At 42.4% G+C, this 12,257-nt stretch overlaps 1 protein-coding gene across 4 annotated transcripts in view; it reads left to right on the top strand.

The window, feature by feature from the left end:
• The window catches only part of BPHL (biphenyl hydrolase like), a 38,228-nt gene that overhangs the window by 9,394 nt on the left and 16,577 nt on the right, over positions 1 to 12,257 (top strand). For all 4 annotated transcript variants that reach the window (XM_030314939.2, XM_030314942.1, XM_030314940.1 and 1 more), the window contains exons 3-4: positions 1,543 to 1,709; positions 3,011 to 3,164. In XM_030314939.2, coding sequence (XP_030170799.1) covers positions 1,543 to 1,709; positions 3,011 to 3,164 — 321 coding nt within the window. The remainder of the gene's footprint in view (positions 1 to 1,542; positions 1,710 to 3,010; positions 3,165 to 12,257) is intronic.

The raw sequence follows: 12,257 nt of genomic DNA, 5'->3' as shown, positions 1-12,257 counted from the left end.
CGTGTGTCAGAGCAGTAGACCTGCGCTTGAAATCCATTTATATTTTTGCCTTAGGTTTCCTGAATGATTTATTTACCTGATGTTGAGAAAGATAGATCTTTCCAGGAAGAATGGTAGTCCTATAATAATTAACATTATCCTGTAACAGAATCCTGTAACATCTTGAAAGACATTTTCTAATAGTAGCTTGTTTATCAAGCAAGATGTTCAGTATCCATGTGTGGCCTGAGCTACAAGTTCTTAGAAAGTAAGCAGACTTTAAAAATGAAATGCTGGGGTGCCTGGGTGGCTCAGTCGGTTAAGCGTCCGACTTCGGCTCAGGTCATGATCTCACGGCCCGTGAGTTCGAGCCCGACGGGGCTCTGTGCTGACAGCTCAGAGCCTGGAGCCTGCTTCGGATTCTGTGTCTCCCTCTCTCTCTGACCCTCCCCCGTTCATACTCTGTCTCTCTCTGTCTCAAAAATAAATAAACATTAAAAAAAATAAAATAAAAATAAAAATAAAAATAAAAATGAAATGCTGACTGGTCCCTAGACTGGGCTCCTTGAGAGTCTGGCCTTCTGGGCCACATGCAGTAGGTGTGTGCACACAGTGGCCGTGACCTTGCAGGTGGGCTGGGAATTGCCAGTCAGATCCACCACAGGCTCAAGAACATAGTTCTGCTGGTTAACGTTTGCTGGTGTTTTAATGAAATAATTAATTTGATTTCCTCCCTCCACATCCTGCCCTCCCCCTGATTTCAGTGTTTTCGTTGAGTTTTCTGGTATTTATTTATAACCAGAAAATAAAATCTTCAGGGCTGTTCACATTTGCTTAGTAAAAAACACCTGGGAATTTAGAATTCTCCTTTGAATAACTTGTACCAAATCTCATACATTTGTTGACAGATAATATTGGGATCTCTCTCATTTATAAGTCATTTTTTTTTAATGTTTATTTTTTTGAGAGAGAGAGAGAGAGCGTGCGCGCGCACAAGTGGGGGAGGGGCAGAGAGCGAGGAAGACACAGAATCTGAAGCAAGCTCTGAGCTGTCAGCACAGAACCTGATACAGGGCTCGAACCCACATATCGTGAGATCATGACCTGAGCCGAAGTTGGATGCTTAACTGCCTGAGCCACCCAGGTGCCCCTATAACAGCCAGTTTTTTAAAAGGAAAGAAAAAATAACCCAGAAACATATCATATCAATAAGTCAATTTCTATGCAATTTCATGAATTCCTTTTTTTTTTTAAGGAAGATTAATTGAAAAAGTATCAAAAATGCTGAAATAATACAGGGCCAAATGTATTGGAGCCTCTGTCCTCAAAGTAGCCACTGGGAGGAGACAAAAGGCAGGTCTGAACTCTACCAGGAAACGAAGTCAGCCTTCCAGTAAATGGATTTTATCATCACAAGACTATTTTGCTGACTGCATCCCACTGTCTAACTTTGAGTAGAAACTAGTTACTTTGTTTTAAGATTGTAGTTGTTTCTGCTTTTACTGTACTGTGTTTGAAATAATGAAATCCTTCACCTGAGGGTAACCAAGTGGCTGTTTTTAGGAAGTGGAGAGACTGATTTTGGACCTCAGATTAAGAACCTCAATAAAAAGCTCTTCACAGTGGTTGCCTGGGATCCTCGAGGATATGGACATTCCAGACCCCCAGATCGAGATTTCCCATTGGACTTTTTTGAAAGGGATGCAAAAGATGCAGTTGATTTGATGAAGGTGGGTCTCTCAGGGAAGAGCCCAGAGGAGGGAGGATGACTGGGCCTGTCTTCATCTATTTTGTTTTTGTTTTTATTTCTACAAGGGTGATGCCATGTGATTCTTATAGAAAATTCAAGTTCAATCAAATAGGTGTGAATAAGGAAGTAGAAATATCCCACAATCCAACTAGAGATATCACTGTTATGACTTTGAGACTCCCTTTCCAGCCAATCTTCTGACACATATAAATACACAGGATTGTATTGATGGCATCATACTATATCTAATGTTTTTCCAACTTACTCTTAGAACAGTTTGTCGAGGAAATACTTTCATGTTAACAAATATAAATTTACATAAATATTATAATAGTCATATAGTAGTCCATTGTAGGGATGTACTGTCTTATTTAATATATCTCTAATGGTAGATAAATAACTTAATTTTTAAGTTCCTTTTTTTTTTTGTGGTTATGAGCAGCAGGGCAGTGAACATTGTTTTGTCCATGGACGTTTTAGTTCCTTTATAAACACCGTTGGTGTGGACACCCTACACCTGTCTCCTGGTACACATGTGCAAAAGTTCCATACATATCTAGGGGATGATGCCGGGTTATAGAAGATGCAAATGTTCGTTGGACAAGATAGTGCCAAATTATTATCCATGCGACTTCTAGCAATTTATAGTCCCATCAGTATCTTGGACTGATGTTTGTTAAATCTTTAATTTTCCGAGTCATTCTAGTTTTACCCCTAGGCAACATCTGTCAGATGTAATCTTTGTTCAGTTTCCTTGTCAAACACATTTTCAGAGCCTGGTTGATATAAGGACTAGCATAACCTCCTGTGACACCATTCTCCTCCAGCCTGTCTCCAGACACTTCTTGCCACAGTTGCCCTCAGTGGTTTTATCAGGTGCAGTGACTTCATTTCATCCAGTAAATATCAAGTTCCCCTGTCTAATCTACATTACTAGTCTCAAAGTCTTTGCTCAGGTGTGGGTGTGCATGCACATGTGATTTGTCATTTCTAAGGACAGCTGATCTCCACTGTTTCCAGAGATTTTATCCAAACAGAAGATGTTGTTCCCTCATAATTCAAAACAATACTGTGTACTTAGGTTTTTATGATACTTACATTTACACCAGAACTAAATGAGAAAAAAACATTTCTGTCATCAAATGCTGGCCTCTAGGACTTTAATTATCAAGTGATGCTCCAAACCCCACACTGTATTGATCTGGATGATTGTTAATGATCAGATTCTCTAGCAGAGAGGAGCAATCACCTGTGCTGTGCATTTCTCTGTATTTATCACAGACATTGAAGTTTCAGAAGGTGTCCTTGTTGGGGTGGAGCGATGGTGGTATTACAGCACTCATAGCAGCTGCAAGATATCCATCTTACATCAATAAGATGGTGATCTGGGGAGCCAATGCCTACGTGACTGAGGAAGATGAAACCATTTATCAGGGTAGGTTTCACAAGCGGGCGATGTCGTGACAAGTAACATCTTTGCCCTCCCCTTCTCATGTCTTACTATGACGTGTACTAACAAGGCCTATCTCATCTGCTTCCACTTCTCAGCTCTGCAGTAGGAAGAGTAACAAATTCTTGGAAGTAATATGGTTTAACCAGTCTGTGTTTTGAATTTTTTTTTTAAGGTTGTTTATTTTTGAGAGACAGAGTGTGAGCAGGGGAGGGCAGAGAGAAAGGGAGACACAGAATCCAAAGCAGGCTCCAGGCTCTGAGCTGTCAGCACAAAGGCCGACGTGGGGCTCGAACTCACAAACTGTGAGATCATGGCTAGAGCCGAAGTTGGACACTTAACCAACTGAGCCACCCAGGCACCCCTAACCAGTCTGTCTTTCAATGCTTTCTATTTCCAAAAGTAACACTTTCATGACTCCGGAAAAGGTTTTATAAAACTCAGTGTTCACATTTCCTGCACCTGATAGTGAACTTCAAGGAGGGAGGGGTTGATGTAAAGTCTCATTTAAAATAATGTGAGTGTAAAAACGCACATTGTATTCAAATATGAAACCTTATATTTTGATAAAGAAATTTTTTGCGATTCACATTTCATTAGGTTGTCCTTCAAGCTTATCTTTGAAGTTTTTAGAGGCAGAAGAACGGGGGCCAGCAAACCTGGCAGCCTGTGGGCCAAATCCGGCCCACCATCTGTTTTCGTAAGGCCGGGCACTGATCGAGAAGGCTAGCACTTTAAGACCTGGAGATCAATCTGGGGTGTCCCCTCCATCCCTGTTTCCTCCTCCGCGCCCAATGTTGCTGCCCAGGGCCTGTGCTGGTGGCCACTTACACACTGGTGACTGTTGGCTATTACCAGGCACTCCGTTGTGGAATTTCAGTCAGCGACTCAGGAACCTAGCCTCCAGCAAGCTAACCAAACTGAAACTGCTTAGCTCTCAGGAGAAGGGCACATTGGGATCTGGGGGTATCTGAGGCAAAAAGCAAAAGTGACCTGGTCCCCACCAACGTCTGCCTGACCCACCAGGACCCTCTTCAGTCTGGTAGCTTTTTATCCTGGGTCTGTTTCCATTGGATCCCAGATGGCCCACCCCAGGCGGTCAGGGTCAAGCAGGTCAGAGGTTTCTCACCTTTAACCTACCTATCTGGTAACTGTGATTTTAGCTCTTAGCTTGCAAAGCTAAAATAAATTACTCTCTGGCCCTTGACAGAAAGCATTTGCAGACACAAGCCCTGGAATATCACAAGTCTGCTTTTATTCAGCTGTTCTGCAATTCACATGATTTAAGGAAGCTACTTCATGGCAGTGCTCTGTTGTAGAATCTTAGCCCTTACACCGTTTGGTAATGAACTATGAAACTTTTTTTTTTCATGTTTACTTATTTTTGAGAGAGAGAGAGGTAGAGAGAGAGAGAGAGAGAGAGAGCACTTGCGAACACCAGCAGGGGAGGAGCAGAGAGAGAGGGGAACAGAGGATCCAAAGCAGGCTCTGGGCTGACAGCAGACACCCTGATGCAGGTCTCTAAAACTCACAAACCTGACCTGAGCCAAAGTTGGACACTTAACCAACTGAGCCACCCAGGTGCCCCAGAACTATGAAACTCTTAAGTGATGAGTCTGATCTAGTGACCCATCCTAATTGACACTCTTGCCTGTCCTTGTTTTACCCCTACTGGGTTCAGAGGAGTGAAAATATTTTAAACTGAATGAAATGCATGTGATAATGCCTGCCCTGAGGTGTTTGTGTGATAATTCCAATATCTGGGTCATTTTGGGGGTCGGCATTTGTTGGCTGTCTTTTCGGTATCATCCTGTTAGAACTCTGAGAAATATTGTTTGTTTGTTTTGCCCGTTTTGTTTTTCCTTGGCATGCAATCAACCTGGTTAGGTTCATACTACAAATTCTGTTTAGCCTTCTGCGGGTGGTAGTTCCAGCATCAGGTCAGCTCTCAAAGCTTCTTCATGTCTGCCCCACACAAGCCCCACTCAGGCTATGCTGGGACTGAGGCGGTGGTTTATATGGTAGTTTAGTTCTTGAAGCTTATGCTGTATACTTTTTTTTTTTTTTTTTTTTTTTGCATCTTCCCCATGCATGCAGAGCCTAGGGGTGAATCACTTCATCAGTTCATATGCAGACTTAGAAACCCCCTTCAAAGCTCCTATGACCAGAAAGAAAGATTTCTCTCATAAAGACAGGTTTTAGTAACCCCCTCCTCTGTTGTACAGTTCTGTGCATCTGGAACCGTCTTTAGGGCAAAGCGGCCAGAAAAAAGAGATGGACAAAATAATAGGGATTTCACCTACAGTCTTCAGATACAAGGGGCCCCTTTTTCTGGTACCTTTGGTCAAAGAGCCAGCCTTGTCTTGGGGTTTTAGGTAGCTGCCCCGACACTGTACTAGGAGTGCAGGCCCCTGGCTGTGTACTTTCACAGCTTGGAGTAGGGTGAGAAGAAAGAGAGAAAGAAAAAGCAGTCTCCCTCATGCAGGGCAACCTGGTCCTTGTCCTCTGGCTACCTCTAAGGGTCTTCTCCAGTTTCTGTTTTTTTTTTTATAAATTTTTTTTTTTTCAACGTTTATTTATTTTGGGACAGAGAGAGACAGAGCATGAATGGGGGAGGGGCAGAGAGAGAGGGAGACACAGAATCGGAAACAGACTCCAGGCTCTGAGCCATCAGCCCAGAGCCCGACGCGGGGCTCGAACTCACAGACCGCGAGATCGTGACCTGGCTGAAGTCGGACGCTTAACCGACTGCGCCACCCAGGCGCCCCACCAGTTTCTGTTTTTAATGCCTGCCATGCAGTTGTGTGATTCACCCCGTACCCCATATTTCAAAATTGGGACTCAAAGGAAGAAAAGGAAAATGAAACTCATCCCTTTTATGGGTCATTATTCAAGTTTTGGCTCCGTTCAATCTCTTACTCTTACACCTTGGCACAGTCCTCAGGTAGTTGCTTGTGGTGTATTCTACCTGGAGTCTAGCTGTAATCAGTGAGAGAGGAGCTGCTCCAGCTGAGCCAGCACCAAAGCCCAAGAGATCGGTACTCACTTGAGCAGATGTCTTAGGGCTTCTGCTATGACTAGGGGGTAATATGTTCTAAACTTCTATTCAGCCAGACTCCCCCTGAGGCCTAGAGCCATATTTCTATCTACTTGCTCAGCACCTTCCTCTTGATAGCCTGGAAGTTAGTCATAACTAGTGTGTCTACATTGAACTCATTGCCTCATGACTCTTCCCACACCCCAGCTCACAATCTCTGTCTCATGCAGTGGTCCACGTTCTACCAGGTCATCCCTGGAGGACTAAGCCCTCCTCTCTGCCCTCTTCATTTAGCCGTGAGTGGACTCTGATAATATCACATTCCTAAGACCTTTAAAGGTAATCCCTCCTCCTCTCTTCCTGCCCACTCTTTTCCTGCTTCAGACCCTTGGCCTCCTAAGACAGTTTGTCTTCCATATGAGTTTCCTTGCTAAGGCAAGAACCTGGTCATTTAATTCTGCTACTTAAAATCCATCAGTAACCTCACAGTGATGTTCAAGCACCTGGGCTGGGCCGGGCAGCCTGGCCCTAGCCAGTCCTTGTAGCCAGCCCCTCCTTTCCCCTCAGCCTTTCTGTGTGTCCCCCACATTGAATAGCTGCCATTCCTGAAGAAAGCTTCCTCCTTTGTGCTTCTCTGCCTTGGCATCTGCTGATGTGCTCACCTGCACTGGCCCCCCTTCTAGCCCAGTTTCCTCACCAAACTCATCTTCATCCGCCATTCCCAGCTCCCACAGCACTGCCTTTGTCGGAGGTTCCTGAGTCCTTGGGGCTGGGGTTTGGTGCTAGAACACTTTGCACACACTTTCACGATGGCCGTGTGTCCTGGGCAATGCCACCTTTCACAGCTCACCTCAGTCAGTACTGTGTGAACTCACCATGTTTGGTGACTCTGACTTCCCGTCCTTTTGTAGACACACCAAAAAGTCTCCCTCTTAACCCCACACTCCCCTTTACTTACTGTCTGCTATGTCTCGGCTCCATTTCCCAGCCATCAGTCCCACGTCCTCATGCCCCACTCTCTCCCTAACTTGTGTCAAGGTGGCTTCCAACCCATGAACCCCATGAAAGCAGTGTCTTGTTGCTGCCAAGCCCGTCGGATGCTTTATTGCCCTTTGTATTCCTTGGTCATGCTGCAGCATGTGAAAATACACACGTGGGGCACCTGGGTGGCTCAGCCTCTTAATTTCGGCTCAGGTCATGATCTCCCAATTCATGGGATCAAGCCCCATGTGGGGCTCCGCACAGACAGTATGGAGCCTGGTTGGAATTCTCTCTTTCCCTCTCTGTGCCCCTCCCCTGTTCTTTCTCTCAAAAACAAACAAACAAACAAACAAAAAACAAATAAACTGAAATAAATAAGCTTAAAAAAAAATATTTGAAGGGATGCCTGGGTGGCTCAGTTGGTTAAATGTCGGACTCTAGATTTCTGCTCAGGTCATGGTCTCATGGTTCATGAGTTGAGCCCTGCTGTCCGGCTCTGTGCTGATAACGTGGAGCCTGCTTGGGATTGTCTCTCTCCATCTCTCTCTGACCTTCCTACATGCATGCTCTCTCTCAAAATAAATAAGTAAACTTAAAAAATTTTTTTTTGTAATTTTAAATAAATAAGTAAACATAAAAAGAAAGAAAATGTACACATGATGTAAGATCAATCACACCCCTCTTCTTGAAGCTTTCTCTGCCTTGAAGTTCTTGCCCCCATGTTCTCAGCTTGCCCTCCTATCTCTGCTTGTTCTGTGGCTTAGACACATCCCCACTCTGCTGGGCCCTGTGATGTTGGGCTCCTCCAGACGCCATCCTTAGCGCTCTCTCTGTTCCTCTTCTCTTTCTTACACTTGAGGAACTTCTCACATGCCTTGGCTTCACCAGACTCCCAAATTCCAGATATCCAGCTTCTTACCTGGTTGCCCCACGTGCATCTTATGTTTACTATGCCTAAAGTCTAGCTCATAATCTTTCCTCTACACCCCTTCTTCCTGCTACATTTCTCATTTTGGTAAGTGATGCTCAGAAATATGCTATTTCTTCCACAAAATAATTTGTGATAAGTGAATCAATAGTTATGATTTATTGAACGCCTACTGTGAGCTAACACTGACATAGCCCTGTATGACTTCAACCCAGGGCACAGAGAAGTGAAGAAACCTGTCCTGATGGTACAGACGTGTGGTGGCTGTTCCCCTCTGCAGTCTAGTGATCCAGCCCCGTGTTCTGCCTGCGCTCTGCCTTTGCTGTGCCTGGAATCCCTCCCAGCTTTTCCATTCCTCCTGCCAGGCCTCCATCTGTCCCCACTTAGATTGACCAGCACTTTCCAACCTGTCCTCTGTCTCAGCCTCCTTTCAGTGTGCTTTCCAGACTGCTTAGATAGGAGTTTGCTAAGATGTAAATCTCATTGTATCTTACTTTGAAGCCCTTCAAGGTCTCCCATAGCTTTCTAGGTAAGTAGAGTTCAAACTCCTCTGCTTTGCCTACAAAGTTTGAGGAAACCAGGACCCCGGGCCTTTCTGGGTCCATCTCCTGCCACTTTTGTCTCCTCTACCCCCACACACCCATCGTTTTCTTCAGGTACCTGAAAACCCCTGAAGTTCCAGCAGTAGGGGGCACGGCTCGCTGTCTCTGCCAGTGTGCTGCTCCCATACTTGCTTGCTGGCTTGTGTTCTCACGGACTCAGATCCTGCAGTGCATCCTCCGGGAAGCCCCCCACCACTGCCACTCCTGCTCATTGACCCCACCCCCCATCCTCCTTCTCTTGGGACATTTATTCTATTCCACTCCTCTACAGAGGTCAGAGGTCGGTTACAACTCTCTAGACCATAAGGCCCTTGAGGGCAGAGGCCTTATCTCATTCAGGTTTGTATCTGCTGTGACTGGCACTCAACAGGCTTCAGATAATGCTTACCAGAATAATTCACTAATTAGTGGTGAGCGAATGAGTTTTATTCTGGTGCTTAGCACAAATTATATGCTCAGAAAGAGAAATGTATCAGTTTTGGGGGGAATACAAATCATATCTGTTTTGCATCAGCAAACAGTTTGGTTCAAATGGTTTTTTTAGGAACTAAAACATAATTGCTGCTTTTAAATTTTTTTTTTGGTGGAAATTATGCTTTGGGGAAAAACTGGCTTCCTCTTGGAAAAAAATTAACAGAAGTAAGTAAATATACAGAATATTTTTGAATGTTTGTTACATGCTGGGTACTGTTGCTAGCACATTCCATGTCTGACTTATTTACTCTTTATCTCGGAGTGTTGTTATAATTCTCATTTTTCGGATGAGGAAACTAGCACAGAGGTTAAGGAACTTGCTCAGGGTGACATGGCTAGCAGGTGCAAGTGCTGGCATTCAGACCCAGCCAGCTTGACTTCTGAGCCTGTGTGTTTAACCACAGTGTTTGATGTGAACATCTGGCTTGCCCCAGCTCAGCTGGATACCCCTGTCCCTTGATATTTCGGTAATATTTCCCATTAGAGTCTAAAGCCTTGCCCCAGATTTTACATGCTCATAGATGCCTCTTCAAATGCCTGGTTGTACTGAGTTAACTCACTTTGAGAATCTCTCACTTTCCCAAGAGGAGGAATTTACATTTTAGCAAGAAAAACGTCTACACATTAAACATTAGCCAACTTGGTTCTTAAAAGATCTTGTCCTTCCTGTCACAGAGGAATTTTTTTTTTATTTTATAAAAATATAGATAATTTTATAAAATATATAACTTTAAAACATTACATTTAGATTATATATTAATAACATAGTAAAAATATAGTAATAATAAAGTACTAATAATATATCACATCTTCAAATTAAACATTAAATATTTAAATATATTTATATATCTTATAAATATGTAACATAAATATCATGAATAATATATACTATATACTAAAGTATATAATATATATTTAAATTTTATTCTGTAATTATATATTTAAATTTTTAATTCAAATTTATTTAATTGTATAATATTTGATACATATAATGCAATACATGTGACACTGTGAATTATAGACACCCATGAACCCACCATGGAACATAAGACTGATCACTGTTTGTACCCTCACTGTATGCATGTGCTTCCTCCCCAGGCCCCCCCTACCTCTAGCCTGAGTCCTACAATCATCCTTATGCCTTTTTGAAAACACGCCTGTCACATATGTTTATATTCCTAAACAGTATATAATTTAATTCTATTTGGTTTTGAGCTGTACAAAGTGACTTTATACTGTATACATCATCTTCTGTGACTCACTTTTTTTCAGTGAACGTTGAATTTCTAAGATTCATTCATGATATTTCTGTATTATATTCCATTGGGCAAATGTATTTTATTTTTCCTCTCTTTTATCAATAAACTGTAGGTCTGTTTTCACTGTTGCCGTGAACATTCTTATACATGTCTCCTGGGGCATCTGGGCAACAGTGTCTCTCTAGGGGTATATGCCCAAATGTGAAATTTGCTAAACATTGTGGTATGCAAATACACCATGTGACAGGTGACCAATTATTTTCCAACTAAATAAATTTGTGTTTCCACCACGAGTGTATAAGATTCCTTAACTTGTATCCTCAACGAAAACTTGAAATCATCAGACTTCTTAATCTTTCACCAGTCAAATGGGCAAGAAATGGTATCTTACTGGGGGACTTAATTTTCCTTTTCCTATTACTAGTAAGATTGAGAATCTTTTTTTATGTACTTATACATCATTGGGGTTTCTTTTTCTGTATTGTACCTATTCATGTCTTTTCATTTCTTTTTGTTTTAAAACTTTTATGTAATATTTGATAAATATAAAACCTTGTGTTTAACAGGGATACCTTATGAAGTCTAGCAACAAAGCAAACACCCAAGGACTCTCCACCCGCTCAAGACTAGAACACTTCAGTGTTATTATGACGTTATTGATTTGCAGGGTTTTTGTTGTTTAATAATATGATGACTATCCCCTTGTGGTTAGTAATTGTGTCAGTCGTGGTACACAGCTTGTTGCTTGTCCTTTTGCTTTCTCTATAGACAGAACTAAATTTAATGTAAGAAAATGTTACAGTGTTTTATTTTCTCACTTGGAAAGTTTTGTTGGTTTTTGCATTTACAAACACATTCCTCAGTTTCTTTACTCACCTTTCCTTCTTTCGTCTCAGATATTCCCTCTAGGATCACTTCTCTTTCTCCTCAAGTTATTTTTTACGAGTTCTTTTCTTTTTTTTTTTTTTTTAAGTTTATTTATTTATTTTGAGAGAGAAAGCGTGAGCAGGAGAGGCAGAGAGAGAGATAGGGAGAGAGAGAATCCCAATCAGGCTCCATGCAGTGAGCACAGAGCCAGATGCAGGGCTGGAATCTCACCAACCGTGAGATCATGACCTGAGCTGAAATCAAGAGTCAGACACTTGACCCACTGAACCGCCCAGATGCTCCTGGAAGTTCTTTAAGGGGAGATCTGTTAAGAGTCAACTCAGTTTTTATTTCACTCTCATTCTTGAAAGATTGTTTGGCTAAGTAGAGAAATATAAATGGGAAATTCTTTTCTCCACTGCACACTGTCTGCATTCCTTAACCACTGCTGTGAACTTTTGCCAGCGAGCTTTCCTCCCTTTGGAGAGATGTGTCTTACCTCTGGCTGCTTTTCAGGTTTTTGCTTTCTCTTTGATTTACTGCTATTTTGCTCTTCTCTGTCTAGATGCAAATTCCTTTTTATTTATCCAGTTTGGGTTACACTTGAGTTTTGTCTGTGGACTTTTCTCTGATCAGTTCTGAAAACCTTTCTCAGCGGTTTCCTTCTTCCCATATTTCTTCTTCTCCATTCTCCTCCTCCTCCTCTCCTTCGGGGACTGATTGGACTTTGTGGGCCTTGCTTTCATTCTGCTCTGTCTCTTGTTCATCTTCTTGTCTCTCTGTGTGGTGGTCTGCATCATATGTTAAGCTTTCTCTTCCAGTGTTCTAGCTTTTTCATTAGCTTTATAAAGATTCTGGTCGTTTTGTGATCTTTGATTAGGAGTGAAATTTGCTTACTCTCAATCTGAAAACCCACAAAAAAGACCGTGA

The sequence above is a fragment of the Lynx canadensis genome, chromosome B2 (assembly GCF_007474595.2).
Source record: "Lynx canadensis isolate LIC74 chromosome B2, mLynCan4.pri.v2, whole genome shotgun sequence".
Taxonomy (NCBI): domain Eukaryota; kingdom Metazoa; phylum Chordata; class Mammalia; order Carnivora; family Felidae; genus Lynx; species Lynx canadensis.
The sequence above is the reverse complement of the archived record's forward strand: the minus strand, read 5'-3'. Positions and strand labels throughout refer to the sequence as shown.